Genomic DNA, 17,740 nt, shown 5'->3' with positions numbered 1-17,740 from the left:
AATTACAAAAAGATAGTTTGGCCATGAGGGTGCGAAGTCAATGCACATGATGTCATGCGAAGCAGCTATGCTATAATTACAGGGTTTGTATAAAAAGTAATAAGGCTGGTTTTTTGCTGACGCAACTGTACTTTGCAGTGCGCGCTCACCCGGGGGGATTGGTGGTGGGGGACGTCTGGCTGAAAACGCGCAGCGTGCCAGTCGCCTGCAGGCTCTTGTCTCGACAGCAACGTGCATTGAGTGGACGCATCTCAAAGTCAGCGGTCGTGGCGCAACATGCAGCAAACGATCAAGGAACATTATGCCGTCAAGTTTTGTATGAAACTATGAAAATTGGGTACAGAAACGTTGGATATGTGTCGGCAAGCCTATGGCGACAATTGCCTGTCAAAAGCCCAGGTTATCACGAGGACGAAAAGTTTTTTTTAAAGAGTGCTGGGACAGTGTTGATGATGAGGACCACTCCGGACGCCCGCCAACCAACTAAATTGATGAAAACAGCCTCTGTGTGCTCGTTTTATTGAACACCAACCATCGGATGAGTGTCAGGATGATAGCAGTTGACCTCAGACTTGTTAAAATGACAGTGCACACCACCATCACCACAGAATTGTCGATGAGGAAGACCTCCCCCAAGATGGTCCCAAAGATTTTGTCAGACGCTCAATAGCAAGCACATGTGGACACCTGCCAAGACAATCTCCAGAGCCTTGAAGGTGATCTGGAATTTTTAGATAACGTTATCACTGGAGGCAAAACCTGGGTGTTTCAGTTCAACCCGGAGACAAAGCGCACACCGCAGCTTCCCCATGTCCAAAAAAGGCTCACATGAGCAAATCGAAGGTTAAAGCCATGCTGACTGTGTTTTTTGATGTGAGGCGTGTGGTTCAAAAAATGGCTCTGAGCACTATGGGACTTAACTTCTATGGTCATCAGTCCCCTTGAATTTAGAACTACTTAAACCTAACTAACCTAAGGACATCACACAACACCCAGTCATCACGAGGCAAAGAAAATCCCTGACCCCGCCGGGAATCGAACCCGGGAACCCGGGCGCGGGAAGCAAGAACGCTACCGCACGACCACGAGCGGCAGACACGTGTGGTTCATCACGAGTTTGTGCCACAAGGCCAAACTGTTAATGGCGCATCATGACAACACGCCAAGTCACACCTGCTTCATGGTGGCCAGCTACGTGACCAAGAAACGGATTCCAACAATTCCCCAGTCCCCCTACAGTCCCGATGTGACCCCACCAGACTTTTTGTTCCCAGAACTAAAAACTTCCCATAAAGGAAACAGTCATGGGACCCTGGAGGAGGTCCAAGCCGCCACGACAAGGGCTTTGAAGGCCATCCTGGACTCAGTGTGCGTGGAAGTGTTTGAAGTGCAGAAATCTCGCATGCAGCGGGTTGTTGACTCTCAAGGGTCACACATTGAAAAGTACTAAGTGGTTGTAGCATCATTTACAATAAATTTTGATTCACAAGCTCAGTCTCATTACTTTTTACACAAACTCTGTACTTAACAGTTCAAGTAGTAATTTACAGGACAGTCAGTGAAGACAGGTTATGTATGTCTCACTTTACAATGCATTGTTAATTTTTGACACAGTGACCACTACCATTAAAAAAATTGCTTATTCCAGAATTATATTCACACCACTATCTGACACAATCACTTCAACTGATTGCTACATGTGTCTGCACGTTATTCTATCACTGAATGCTCACAAGCAGCAGCTGAAAAACTAAAACGAGTTCTCATCACACTTCATGATGAGTGCTGCCCACATTGCTGAAACAAATATGTAATTTAAAGCAGTTCCCCTTTTTCTTGTCCTAATCAAATGAGCTTGCCAGTGAAGAGTTCAATTTCAGTTTGTTTACTTGAAGTCAGTCACCAATACTCTTCTCCTATTTTGGAAGTACTTCACTTTCTCTATCTTATATTCCCTGAATGGCTGTTGCAGTTCCTTTTTAATAAGTTCATGCTTTCAAGCACAAATCTTGTTAGTTGGTACATGTGTTTAAAATGTCAGTGCAAAGAGAACCCTCCTTGTCAAGCATAGGAGTACATAAAGTTCACAGAGTAAAGCTTCGTGTAGCTAGTTTTTGAGCTAAAACAATTATTTGTGCCTGAATGAAGTTGCCCCAAAATACTACCTCACATGGCATCAAGAAATTTAAGTACATAAGTAAACATTTTTTAGTGGCATAATAGTTGCTGAATGTGACTGCCATTGTAATCATGAGGTTCAACTCATGCAACAGATCATGAATTTGTGCCTTCCACAACAGCTTCCCATCTACTGTCAGTTCCAGGAATTTGATGTTTATGTCCTCACTAATTATGCCAACATTGAAAGACAGCTGCATGTCATTTAGATTTGCATGGAAAAAGCTGAAGTACTGCATTTAATAGCAATTAAGAGTAAGTCTAATAGATGACAACTACAAGCTGGAGTATCTGAGTCAGATGGTAGCTCACTTTCTGTGTTGTAGAAGTTTATAGCAATCATCTGCTGCCCATTATTTGGATATGATTATTTTTTAATAAGGCAAAGTTACTTGGGGAGTTATGCAGGGGACCTACAGTTTAACATGGACTCCAAGCCACAGAGCAACTTAGAATTTTCCACATAAACAAAGTACTGCCAGAGATGAAAAAAGTAGTATGTAACAGGGAAATATCCCAGTACTGACAAAGATTGAACCCCATACCTTTGAATTTCTAGTCTTACACTTACCCAGTTGGTCCCAAGCTACAATTTTCATAAAAAACTTTGATTATTTTGTGAAACGAGGAATATTGTAAAAGTAAAGTCATCCTCATAGCAGAGTTTGGTTTGAACACCACAGAGCTTTATTAGGCATGGTATTACAGGAGGTTGCATGTCCTTGCCTCCCACAGACATATGAACTAAGCTATCCAGCTAGATATAGGAGGCCTACACAGTTAAACATGGACTCCCAGTCATGGCACAACTTGGAATTTTTCATGGCAAGTAACCTAGTAAGCTATTCTTATAATCAAACTGTGAATTTCTTAATAAGATGTGCTCCAAGAAATAGGCAACTACATTACAGTATATCTGTTTAAGCTCTGCAAACCAGCCCCAATGGGCTATTCAGTATTGACGTGCCATATCTCATCATGTGGCAAAAGTGTCAATCAAATAGAATATAGGGTTAACATACCATTCTCCTGGACACTGTCAGTTTTCCAAACCTTCAATCCACCAAGTCCCACTTCAGTAGCTCCTCAGCTGACACTGTGAAGCTTAGCCCACCCCATTCTAGTCTTCATTTCATGCCAAGGAAAAATCTCTGGCAATAATTGGAACCGAACCCAACTCCTCTGTATTGCAGTCAGACACGCTGCCCACTTAGCTACAGAAGCAGACACACTTTTGCAAATTGCCTTAAAAATAAACAAAAATTCAGGAGGCAGTATTATTGGTGTGCAGTTATCATTATCATCAACTTTTTCCACCCTCTCTTGTGGCGGGGCTACACCACAGAATATTTCAAGTTGCCTGGGAAATAAGTTTCCTGAAAAGATGTTCTATATGTAACTGAGTATGCCGTTAATGTAGACTGGACAATCTTTACTATCACACCTGTTATCTATCTAGATCAAACATCTTTACACTTCCAAGAATTAACACTCGATAAATTTTTCTTTTAGCTTGCAGTAATCTCATTTCATCTTAACTTCAAAAAATGACCTGTTGGAAAATATATGCAACTGGGATTCAGTCCCTCCCCCCCCCCCCCCCCAACAAATAACAAAGAATAAGAAAGACTCATAAAATATTTTGAACATCTCAGTGCCATCTTTAATCCTCTATATCAATGTGTTGAAAAGGGAACTTTTCTGAGACACTTTCTTTCCTTTGTCTTATGTTGTTTGCATTATCCTGAAATTTATGTGGCATAATCTTGAAGCTCTTACTATTAGTTTCTCTAATAAAATTTATTACGCTCTCTTCTGTAATGAGGCACTGTAAATCTTCTGTAACCTCTGATACAATTTCCATTTTCTTTTACACACAGATCTGATACTTTATATCATCCATACTCACTACGTGTGATAACTGGGGTCAAATTTCATGTTAAAGGAAAAAGTCAATATGAATGGACTGTGTTTATCATTTAAGCTAGATGAACAGCACACATTCCACTAACAATGATTGTTCAAGAGCTGAATCAGAAAACTTACTTTAAAAGGGTTACAGTAATTAAATTTCTTTAATATCTCTGTGTACTCCTCATTTCTTACTTAACATCTTCTAACAATAATATTAGTGCCTCATGGTGTGGTAACCCAACTTCTACACCACACCCATCCACAATATATCAATGATAATACGCTTCTAACCAGCTACAGACAAAATTAAAATGTCATCTACAGCTGTAGTGTTGCTCTCGTGTACTCTTCTTAACAAAATCATAGTTGACAGTAAATTAAGAAAGGGGACGTTCTATTTCTTTCCTTTCTGTGCAATGTCCCATTAAGCCAATATTTACATCTGTAAATACAAGGACTGCCCAGAAATTAATGCACTACATTTTTTTTTCACAGCCAAAAACAATGCTACAAATGTGAAACGATACATATGTATTATTAGAAGTCTCCTGAGTGAGCGCGCCAAATTTCCGTCACTTCCAACAGATAGTGCAGCTGCAGGAGTTTCAAAATGATGTCTGTAGGTGATGTACATTACAAGCAATGTGCTGTCACTGAATTTCTCACTACAGAGAAAGAAACTGTGGGGAATATTCCCAAACACTTGTGTAAAGTCTATGGAGCATCTGCTGTTGACAGAAGTACAGTTAGTCACTGGGCATTGAGGGTGAGGTCATCATCAGAAGGTGGTTCGGTGGAGCTCCATGATTTGCAGCGGTCAGGGAGACCATCCATGGCTGTCACATCTTACACAACTGACCTAGCCCCCTCGGATTTCCACTTGTTTGGGCCATTAAATGCCCTTGTCTAGCGCTGGAGGAAGGCCATAGAACGGGATGGAGATCACATGGAAAAATATAATGTGCGTAGATAAAATTCCATTATTTCATGTGTGTAATTCTCATTACCTTCAATAAATAACTGTTGAAGAAAAAAAAAGTGGTGCATTACTTTCTGGGCGACCCTCTTAGTATTCTATTAATGTTCTTCTTGTATGGAAAGTTGACCCCGATTGAAGTTTAAATGGAAGCTAGACTTTGGGAGATTCTTACATAATTAAAGACTTTACTTCAATAAATTCAGATCCCATTGTGCAGCATTGTAACACTTGTCCCTGAAATAATTTGGTAACATCACTCTGTCTGAATGGGATCTTCTGTTTGGTATCAATGGTATCTCGTCCTATTTACAAATAATAGATGGAGAATAGATTCTCTTTATGTATACCCACAGGCAGCACCTCACATTCTCTTCGCCTCAAAAACACAACCTAGGTCTTTGTGAACTGACTTAACATTGCACTCCTGTAACAACCTGGTAAACCATCTGTAATGCTATATAATCTGATTTTTCTACAACCACTGGATTAAGTTCAGTTACAGAGAGCTCACATATTTAGAGATACTTTTAGCTAAAAATAAGGCCACACCTTGTAAAAAGATCATCTACTGACTGTTTGTGACAGTAACAGCTGAATGTGGGCCATGCCAGCCATTATAACTGTCAACACCAAACATATATTAACTTGCTTCACAGTGCTGCTGTTCATGTGTGGAATCAGGAGACGTAATTTACCAAAGTAACATAGATGTCATGGTTATAACAAGCTATTTCTATCAGATCACAGACACTCATGATCTAGGTAATATACCAAGTTGCATTCTGAACAAACTAAACATTAGTTTACACATTTAGTCTGTTTATCACATCCACAAAACACTTAACTTTACACTCCCATTTTCTCTCAGTATATATATCAATAACTGAGATGAGATGGAATAATAAGTAAATGGCAACCTGACATGAATCTATGTCATATGTTGGGCATTAATTGAAAGAAATTTCCGTTATTATTCTGATAAAATTTACAAATGGCTCTAAGCACTATGGGACTTAACATCTGGGGTCATCAGTCTAAAATGTACAGTCAATATCAATGAAATAGGGATACTTGATTGCTGCACTCATTTCAAATTTGTTAGCCAGCAAACTCAATGTTACGATTAATCATAATGGACCTTTTGAGCACATTTATCAGCCATCACACAAGTATATGTTGCTAAATAATACATTTTGATAATACATCTTGTTTATACCTATACTCAAAAATGCAAGAATTTCCAATGTTGATATACATGCATAAAAAAAAACTAAACAAGATGCAACTCTGAACATTTATTTCAGCATGCACTCAGGAAATAAAATACAAGAAGGGAAAGATGAATTTATGAACAATGAACAATGTTTATAAAATATATTGTATTACATGGTCTCCCTCGTAAACATAGAGAGGGATGAAGGTAATCTGTTGTCTTGTGGATTTCGTAACTGTGAGATATTCAGTCCTGGAACATGAAGATCCCACAAGTGCTATTTTCCCTGCATAGTTAATACTAAAATGATTTTTTTCCAGAATGCGCAACTACTAACAAAATATGTGGAAACCAAATGTTTCAGGACAGATGTATGAACCTAATGAACTGACATCACCAAGGAATGAGAGGATTCTTTTGACTATGTATGTGCAGCTACAATTCTCAGATGATCCAAATGAAGACCAGTTTATCATATTACAATCCAAGCAATTATTCATTAAGGCATTATCCAAAACCCAGTCTAACAAAAGCAAGTTAGAGAACTTCATGCTTAGTGAGGAGAAGTCATCTGATGACAACTATATTGCAGAGGGTGTGAATCTACATAAACATATGCAGGTTATTTTCAGGTATACGAAAAAATGAAGAACATATCTCACCTCTAATGAATAGGAGAATGTGCAACACTGAGTTTTGACTTAATTGTTCAATCTTCCCAACACACTTTAGTATCTTACCCATAAACAAGCATGCTTCCAAAGAACACCAAGCTGCTGGAATACATCAGATGATCGTGCACTTGCCTGAGAATACCCATGTCAAAATGTAAAAGTTTTAACATGGTGCTCAATTCTGCACAGTATTTGACAGTTGACATAACATTAAAACAAAGCAATTAACAAAACATTTTGCTAGTAAACATCCTCTTTTGTTTTCTTTGTATTCTCAGAACATTGTGAAAGCTAGACTATATGAAATGCAACCTTATTTATAATATATTTGCTAGAAAGGTATCAAACACATTTCAATGCTTATATGTTGGTTATCTACAAAGGAAAGTATGAAAGTAAACACATGTGTATGAAATTTGTCATTTAGTAGGCCATGAAAACTTTGTGTTTACACAACTAACCCTGCATTTTATAAAGATATAACCGCTTAAAAGCACAGTAGCAAGCAAGAACAACTTGTACTCTAAGACATGGGAGCCACACTGGTGTCATATTTTACAATGCACTGCCAACATGCTTAAAGTGATTAAAGAAGGAAATGGGCTTTAGAGCAACACTGAAAACAATCGTACTTCAAAAGCATTTCTACAAAGTAAGCGAATATGTCAGTTTACAGAAACATGTCTGGAAAGTAAGTAACACATAAAAAACTTCCTGGCAGATTAAAACTGTGTGCCCGACCGAGACTTGAACTCGGGACCTTTGTCTTTCGCGGGCAAGTGCTCTACCAACTGAGCTACCGAAGCACGACTCACGTCCGGTACTCACAGCTTTACTTCTGCCAGTACCTCGTCTCCTACCTTCCAAACTTTACAGAAGCTCTCCTGCGAACCTTGCAGAACTAGCACTTCTGAAAGAAAGGATATAGCGGAGACATGGCTTAGCCACAGCCTGGGGGATGTTTCCAGAATGAGATTTTCACTCTGCAGCAGAGTGTGCGCTGATATGCCAGGAAGTTTCATATCAGCGCACACTCCGCTGCAGAGTGAAAAATCTCATTCTGGAAAAACATAAAAAAACTTGCAAAAACATTTTACAACCAAAATTAATTAATTTATTTTTATATGAAAGACCATTTCTTAAACTATTTTTTCTGTATAGTTTCCACCACTGTTCAGACATTTATCACAGAAAGAAACCAACTTTTCTGTGGCCTCTTCATAGGAACATGCCGCCAGTGAAGACATCCACCTCTGAACATGTTTTTTTGCATTCTGCTTATGGAGTTCCTTCCCACACATAAAACCATCAGTGTAGTGTGAACACTGAGAAAATTTTGGTGTGCAATTCAAAACAAAAGGCACGGAATGATCAGACAAGGCATCACATTGCTTAATGGCAACACATGTCCCCAGTCTGCTGGTGTCACTCAAAACCCTACTCAACAATTCAGTTGAGAGCAGTCTGACCACCCACCATACAGGTTCCATCTGACACCTTCTGACTACTGCTTGTTCTTGAAGCATGATTTTGAAAGGAGGCACTTTGACAGAGTTAATGATGCAAAAAACGGCATTCAACAGTTGCTGTCTTCAGTCACGGCATCTTTCTATGAAGAGAGCATACAAAAGCTGCTTTCCCACTTCGACAAATGTTTCAATAATGGTGGCAACTATACAGAAAAATAGTTTAAGAAATGTTCTTTCTTGTAAAAATAAATTTTGGTCTGAAATAGATGTTTTCATGAAGGGTTTTTTCTTCTTCTTCTTTTTTTTCGAAAACAGTATTTACTTTCCAGACATGCCTCATATTATGCCCTTGTTTATTGTTTGTTAGTTTCATGTTCCATGTACCTCTTGTGCAATAAATTGTAACAAGGGGGAACTAGTCTCTTATTCACCCTCCCCCCCCCCCCCCCAAAAAAAAGAGTATAGATTTAAGTTAGTAATTCCTACTCATCACTTTTACATATTACAATCACAGAAAATCTTCTACAGAGTAGGAGTTACCAAAGAGAAACTTATTCAGTTTGTTATCAAATTTTACTCTGATGTCTGCCAGACATCTTACATCACAGGATAAGTACTCAAAACTTTTTGGTTGCAGCACTTTGCACCCTTTCTGTAAAGGTAACATTAATGTGATGTAATGAATGTATTTTTTTCTTTTTGCATTGAATTATGTACACCATTGTTCCTTTTGAGCTGCAGTGGATTATTTACAACAAAGTCTGTGAGAGAATAAATATACTGTGAAACAATAACCAAAATGCCTACTCCTTAAACAGATGTCTACAAGATGACCATGGGTGAACATAAAATATTATTCGCACAGCACATTTTTTAAGCAACGAAGTCTGCCTTTCTTAAAGATGAGTTACACAGAACACTATTCTATATCACATTATTGAATGAAAATACACAAAATATACCAACTTACTGAGTTTTCTCTCTCCAAGATTTTCAATCATCCTAAGTTCAAATATGGCTGAATTAAATTGTTTTAGGAGTTACAAAATGTGCTTTCTCCTGTTTAAGTTCTCATCAATATGAAACACCTAAGATTGTTGAAGTTTCCACCCATTTATTATTTCCTCACTGTGTGTTACATTTATCATTGTTGCAGTACTCCTAGATGTATAGAACGGAATATGTTACGTCTTTTTAAAACTGAGGGTGAGACTATTCACAGAAAACATGTCAGTGATACTGTTAAGAACATTGTTTACTATCTTCTCTAGCTCTTTGCATGCTTGGATTGAATAAATTACTAGTGTTACCCGCAAAAAGAAATAATTATGCTTGGTGTATATTAGATGAATGGTCATTTACATATGCGAGGAATGATATGTGGAGGGAACGACGTATAGAGAGTGTGTCCTTGAGCATATTTTTAATTAGACAACATGGTAACTATCTTATTATGTGTGTATTTGCACAAGACTGTCTCTGCCACTGGTTTTCTGTTTCAGATGTAATGCAATACAGCACCTCAGTGATGGGAATCAGTCACATGAGCAGCTGTGAAGGCAGTAGTGTTGGCACATGTTTGTGTGATTATATTTTTCAGAAGTGTCATATACCAAGTGATGGAGGATAAAAGATCATTGTGCAAGGGTTTTGCAAAGCAGGATCATGTTGTGGTAGTGGGCGGAGCATGAAACAGTACTGCCACGGATCAGGGCAACAATATTGAGTATGACCTGGTAGAAATAACATCTGCAATGAACCACGTAAGTGCTGACCTGGTTCTTTCTTTCAGGCGATATGATTGGCACCAACTGAACAGCTATTTCAAGAGTGTCAACATGGAGCTCAATCAGCTGCTCCAGGTGACTACTTTGCCAGGCATAGGTTTGGTTCCTGTTTATGCTATTGATAGGTGGGACTTCACAAGACATGGCCTGCTTCTTAGTAGGAAAGGGAGGGGTACTGGCTGAGATGATAGCTTCAACAATGAATGAAATTACACTTAATGAGAAGCTCAGACAGGCGGGCACTAGAGATGTTAAAATATCACAAGATTCTCATAAAAGTACATTAAAAAATAATGTCAGTATATCACAACAATCTCATAAAAGTACAGTGAAAAATATTTTTTATACTGCATCAGAATAACAGGGGATTAAAAAACAAAGTAAATGAACTTCTTGTTTATTTAGAAATTTAGAAACTGATGGTGGAATAGATTTACTATGCCTGTCTGAACATCATATGGAAATGGTAGATGTTGGTGGATATCAACTTTCAGCACATGTACGTAGAGACATTATAGAGAGAGGAAGAGATACCATACATAGATAATTTTTTCATAGACCAAGATAAATTTAATCAAATACAAACTTTTCCTGTTAAGAATGGTCTGTCTGATCATGATGCACAGGTAATTACAGTGTGTGAGATAGATCCATACAATAATGCAAAAGAGCCCTCCAAAATAGTGTAATCAATTAATGATATAATAATTGCAATTTTAGGGAAAGACTGCAACAGTTAGATTAGGATGTGGTGTATGGTGAACCTGATGCTAATTTAAAATTTAATCAATTTCATGATACCTTTGTGAGTATACTCGAAAACAGTTTCCCTATGAAAACAGTGAAACACAATTGTAAGAAACCATCTAAAAAGCCATGACTTACTAAAGGGATAAAAATATCTTATAAACAGAAAAGGGAAATATATCTTATGGCTAGAAGGAGTTATAAAAACTACTGCACTGTATAAACAAAAGTTATTAAAAAGACCAGAAGTATGTGGATTAAATCTGACATTAGTGCCTCTGATAATAAAATTAAATCAATTTGGAATATTGTTAAAATGGAAACAGGGCAACCGAGAGCACAGGTAGACTGTATTTCTATCAAATTCAATGAAAAGTTTGTTAACAAAGAGTCAGAAGTTGAAAATATTTTTAATAATTTTTTGACGTGCTGCAGAGAAAATAGGATCCAGCTATTCATAAGAAAATGCAATGTTGTATATGGAAGAGGCAACAGCCATGCAAATTGATACAACTGAATTTCAACCCACCTCTCCTACTGAAATTAGGAAAATAATAAATTCACTCAAAAGTAAAAGATCGCATGGAATTGATGGCATTTCCACAACAGAGTACTTAAAGCATGTTCCTAAGAGGTACATAAGATTCTCAGCCATATATGTAGTAGCTCAACGAAACAGGGCATTTTCCCTGATAGATTGAAATATGCTACTGTTAAACCATTGTGTATAAATAGGGGATATGTCTGATGCTAACAACTACTGCACAGTCTCACTTCTGACAGCCTTGCCCGAAATTCTTGAAAAACTAATGTATTAAAGAATAGCTTCACACATCTGTATTAATGAAGTAATAACAAAACATCAATTTTGTTTTCAGAAAGGCTTTTCAACAGAAAATGGTGCATATGCTTTCACTGATAAAATATTAAATGCTCTGAATAAATTAACATTAGCCATTGGGATATTGTGTGATCTCTCAAAGACTTTTGACTGTAAGAATCATGAAATTCTTCTGGATGAGCTTAAGTATTGTGGTATTAGTGGGACAGTGCACAAATTGTTTAATTCACATTTCACTGGAAGTGTGCAGAAGGTTGAAATCAACAGTACAGACAGTCTGCAAAAATCAGGAGAGTCCTCTAATTGGGGAGGTATCACAAATGGTGTCCCACAGAGTTCAATCTTGGGTCCCTTATTGTCCTTAATATACTGTATATTAATGACTTGTCACTCTATATTCATGAAGATACAAAGCTAGTTCTTTCTGCTGATGATACAAATACAGTAATCACATCCACAACAAACAAGAGTTAGCCAAGGAAATTGTAAATAATCTATTTCAGAAAATTATTACGTGGTTCTCTACACAAGGACTCTCCTGAATTTTGAGAAAATACAGTATATACAATTCTGTACTGTAAATGGTATAACACCATTGATAAATATAAACTTTGAACAGAAGTCCGTTGCTAAGGCAGAACATTCAAAATTTCTCAGTGTGTGCATTGATGAGAAATTGTATTGGAAGAAACACCCTGATGCTCTGCTGAAAAGGTTAGGTTCAGCTACTTCTGCTATTAGGGTTATTACAAATTTTGGCGATAAACATATCAGAATACTAGCCTACTATATAGGTTTTTATTCACTGTTTTCTTATAGCATATTTTGAGGTAACTCATCATTAACAGAAAAAGTATTCATTGCACAAAAGCGTATAATCACAATTATAGCTGGAGCCCACACAAGATCACCTTGCAGACATTTATTTAAGAAACTAGGGATATTCACAGTACCTTTCCAATACATATATTGACTTATGAAATTTGGTATTACTAACCCATACAAGTTCAAAGTAACAGCAAAGTGCAGAGCTACAACACTAGATGAACATATGATCTTCACTATTGTGATTAAATTTGACTTTGGCACAGAAAGGGGTGAATTATGCTCCCACAAAAATCTTTGGTCATTTGCCAGCATTAAAAGTCTGACAGATGGCCAACCAGCAATTAAAAACGAATTAAAAGAATTTCTGAATGACATCTCCTTCTACTCAATAGCTGAATTTTTAGAAGTACGGCAACTGAAAAATTCTTGTGGTTGATGTTAACAAATTGTAGGCTTCAGATAAGTGTGGTTTTCTCACAAGTTAATATACTGAGCAAGGCAGCACAGTGTTAAGGCACTGGACACAAATTTGGGAGGAATGGGGTTCGAACCCCCAACTTGCCATTTCAACTTTATTTTCCATGTTTACTACCAAGCAAGGGAGAATGCTGGGATGGTTTATTTGAAAAGGCCATGGCCGACATTCTGCCCCACCCTTGCCTAACTCAACCAAAGTTTCTATATGTTCTATACGCATATATAAATCAAACCAGTAACATATTTGACTTGTCCTATACCACTGTGTTGAATGGTTAATGGACAAATAAGTAAATGAACAAAATAAAGTTTGAAAAGTCTAAACAGTACTAACAACTACAAACTGATGTAAACTGGCTGCATCAACCAATCATGCAGTACCAGTTCTTGACTTTGACCTGTGATGTAACTATCTTGTGATGTCATGTTGGCACAGCGTATTTGAAATGGATCGTGCTTGAAGAGGGCATGTTCGAGTATGTAATGTCACTCTCTAGTGTGAAATGTTAATGTTTCTGACTTGTTTTTGTGTGATGTTACTGAGTAATTGGACAGTTTGACTGCCCTTTGGTAGGAATCATGTTGGCAGAGTGTGTAGTGGCTTGTTAGTACACAGTTCACGAGCATGTCACTGTGTGCCACAGTGGGTGATGACATGTTCACAACTATTTAACTCTTACAGCTGTGTAATTGCAAATTATGTAAACTGTCACATTTGTGTTGATGTTATGAGACTGAACAAAGATGCAGTGTCTCGAATCTGGGATGTGGAATTCTCAGTGAGGCAACACTGGGGCATTCCATTTGGAGCTGTGCCTGTGCACAGTTTACAATAAAATCTTCTTCCATTTCACACACCAATCCTCTCCATGATACTGAAACAGCAAACATTCTGAGGTGTATCCGACACTCTTCAGTGCTGAGGATGGCAAGTTTTAGCATTTTTTCCTGAGTTCTGGACTTACTGCCTATGACATAATACCTGAAGTGAGAGAACCATTTTGTGACTACAGTTACACAGAAGGAAAATTAAGAGTTTAACGATCGACTACCAGGTAGGCAGGCATAGAGGTACATCAAATTAGGGAAGAAAATCAAATGGTTCCTTTTCAAAGTAACTACTTCAGAATCTGTCCAACATAGTTTAGGGAAACAGGAAAAACCTTATCTGGATGGCAGGCTGTGGATTTAAACCACCATCTTCCCATATGCGAGTCCACTGTCTTACTTAATGTTTTACTTTATTCAGCAAGAAGTTGGAGCTATACATTTCCACTACAGCATTCAATACAGTGGAGCAGGCCTAATTCAAAACTTGGTGAAGGACACCAGATTCATTATGTCTGTCAGTATTGGAAGCAAATGACAATGTGAATTACTATTGTGGTTGTTGGTTCACTATTACAGAGGAGGAATAAAGTACCTTAAGGTGTTTGAATGTTTTCTCTGCATTGAAAGGTATTTTTGGTTTGTTTTTTTTTTTCATTTGGATTCTGATTTGATCGTTGTGTAGAACTTGGGAACACAATCTGTTTATAAGCATGTTCGGATTTGAAAGGTTATGGATACCACATTTATGACTAATTTATGATTGTTATTGGTGTCAAAATATTTTTCCAGTTGGTTGAGTATGAAAACTTTATATGGTGTTGGACTGGTATTAATAGTTACTGTGAGCTTGTGGACTGTCGGCATATAACAGTACAGCAAGTAATATTTACAGTCAGCAATAAGTAAATATTGTTGTTGTGGTCAAAAAAGTATTACATGGCATTTGCTAACAGAAGCCATTTACATACCTAAACCACGGTGAAGGCGTAAAAACGTTCTGCTTCCTGACACGTATTTGGAATTATTCAAAAGTCCAGATGATTTTTCATAGAGTATCATAGTTTTTATAGAAACAAAGTTACTGCTCTCTTTTTCTGCTCTAAATTGCTGTAATATTTCAATTTTATTTTCTACATCACTTGAAACAAAACTGAACACAGAACCCAAAAGATGGAAGAATCTGAAAAAAATAAACATTACTTGAACTTACAGTTAAAGCCATATCAAAAATTTGAGAGTTAGTATAGTAGAGGAAGATAAATCACTACACTACTACAGGAAGTTATGTTCTCTGCATAAGGCACGTCGTAATTGGACTACTGATGTTCAGCAGATAGAGTCGGCTTTATTAAATGTACTTGCTTGCAGCACTAAAACTTTAGTCGAATGGACGTAATGTAATACGTCAATGGAAAGTAATCTTTTCTTCTCAGGTTAAAACCAAAAGGATGTTTAGGCTTACATGTTCAGGATATTTAATATAGCAACTGGTGAACTTGTTGCAGATTTTCATGAGACTTCTTACACACGTGACTAGCAACTCAAACTTTAAACGGGCAACCCATACACATACAAATTTACGAAAAAACAACTCACTTCAGGAGCTCCTTGTAAGCAACTATATAACTGTCCATTTGAACGTCGTCATCTTCAATAAGTGAATTTTTCAAGGCATCGCGGACAATCACTAAATTGAATTTAGAATCGGCATCGCTCTTTCCTGCAGCTGCCATCGTCAATTCAAACACGAAACCGTAGGCACGGATACAATCAGCACGATAATAGAAATTTTATCTCAGTACTTCACATCTCAAGGCTACTGAATTTAAGATAAAAAGTAACCTAGCCATGCCGTAGTTTACAAACACAAGCTACTGACAAGTGACAGCTACTGACTCCGACAACGCAAAGATAATTAACTCAACACCTGCACTACTATCTAGCCTCTTATGCGCAACAAAAGCTCCAGGAAACTAAGGAAGCGAGGTAGTGCAGTGGGTAGCACACTCGACTCGGAATCGGAAGGACGACGGTTCAAACTTGCATCCGGCCATACTCACTTAAGTTTTATGTGATTTCCTAAAATCGCTTTAAGCAAATGGCAGGATGGTTCCTTTGAAAGACCACAGCCGACTTCCTTCCCTATTCCGCTGAAACCAGTGACCCTCCCTCAAACCAACCAACAAATCGAACAAGCTAGGCGGGAAACACGATTTTCAGTCAAGGCTATATGAAGATTATAGCAGTCTACTATATTGTATAAACACTGAAATATTATACAAATAAAATGAAATTAAATGCGTTTACAAAATCGTCTTTCAAATATTCGTCCTTTGCTGGTGACAGCAGGTAATTCCAAAATCGTGCTAAACAAAGTCATTTTTTTGCATATCACCGACACTCGAGATACTAAAGATTTTTTTACTGTTTTTCGTTATGACTGTTGTAGAAAATGCAACTTTTAAGAATAAAAACAAAACACACATCACTATGCTACAGAGAACAAACCAAAAATCCAAGTTCTTCAAAAGAAATAATTCTTCCTTCTTGCATCACATATCTCAGTACCTTTCCATTAATTTTTGTACACATATATTTTTCTCCATATCTTGGCAGTGTACCATGTGCCACACTGTATACTCACTGGTTCTTCTATCTGTGGAAGTCAAGCATTGTGAAATGAGTCTGCTAAACATTACATAAAAACAAGAGGACGTAATTTACCTACTTCAGTCCTTTTGTCATCAAAAAAGAATGATGGCACGTCTTAATCTGATCTGACTGAAAAAAGAAAGTACAAAAACCTTCTGTTATACCGTCAAGTACAAGAAGCGCAATTAACTGAAAACCATAATCACTGGTTCTGTTGACGCAAATACTGTCACTGCCAGGCTTTATCAGCGCTTCACCCTGTGCACTACTCATAATAATGAGAATCAAGTATTCCTTTCTCAAGAGTTAATGCCTTTTGCTGTTTGCATCTTGTGGGCTGCAAAATAACACACAGATGTTTTGTCAATACATGCATCTACACTGGTGTTATCATCTTTATGTCTCATGCCATTTGGAAGAAAATTATTGTATTGGCCAATATTAGATAATTTTTATTTTTTTATTTATTTATTTATTTTTTATTTATTTTTTTTGTCATCAGATGGATTCGCTCTAACTTGGAAGCAGATGAAGTGTCTCTTATTCCATGGAATGCAATTCGGTTTGTGACGTCATGAGCTAGCATATTTCCTTCTGCTTCTGTCAAGCCAAAGCAAAATGAGTACCGTACACACTTGAATGTACAACTACTACAGGGCTATTACAAATGATTGAAGCGATTTCATAAATTCACTGTAGCTCCATTCATTGACATATGGTCACGACACACTACAGATACGTAGAAAAACTCATAAAGTTTTGTTCGGCTGAAGCCGCACTTTAGGTTTCTGCCGCCAGAGCGCTCGAGAGCGCAGTGAGACAAAATGGCGACAGGAGCCGAGAAAGCGTATGTCGTGTTTGAAATGCACTCACATCATTCAGTCATAACAGTGCAACGACACTTCAGGACGAAGTTCAACAAAGATCCACCAACTGCTAACTCCATTCGGCGATGGTATGCGCAGTTTAAAGCTTTTGGATGCCTCTATAAGGGGAAATCAACGGGTCGGCCTGCAGTGAGCGAAGAAACGATTGAACGCGGCGGGCAAGTTTCACGCGTAGCCCGCGGAACTCGACGAATAAAGCAGGCATGGAGCTAAACGTACCACAGCCGACGGTTTGGAAAATCTTACGGAAAAGGCTAAAGCAG

At 37.7% G+C, this 17,740-nt stretch overlaps 1 protein-coding gene across 1 annotated transcript in view; it reads right to left on the bottom strand.

Annotated features, from left to right (window-relative positions):
• The window catches only part of LOC124721959 (ceramide-1-phosphate transfer protein), a 35,816-nt gene extending 19,967 nt beyond the window's left edge, over nt 1–15,849 (bottom strand). Inside the window, exons 1-2 of the mRNA XM_047247123.1 lie at nt 15,535–15,849; nt 14,907–15,118 (exon numbers count right to left, since the gene is read on the bottom strand). Coding sequence (XP_047103079.1) covers nt 14,907–15,118; nt 15,535–15,671 — 349 coding nt within the window. The 5' untranslated portion in view covers nt 15,672–15,849. The remainder of the gene's footprint in view (nt 1–14,906; nt 15,119–15,534) is intronic.
• Between the last annotated feature and the right edge of the window lie 1,891 nt (nt 15,850–17,740).

Source organism: Schistocerca piceifrons, chromosome X (assembly GCF_021461385.2).
Source record: "Schistocerca piceifrons isolate TAMUIC-IGC-003096 chromosome X, iqSchPice1.1, whole genome shotgun sequence".
Classification (NCBI taxonomy): Eukaryota; Metazoa; Arthropoda; class Insecta; order Orthoptera; family Acrididae; genus Schistocerca; species Schistocerca piceifrons.
The sequence above is the reverse complement of the archived record's forward strand: the minus strand, read 5'-3'. Positions and strand labels throughout refer to the sequence as shown.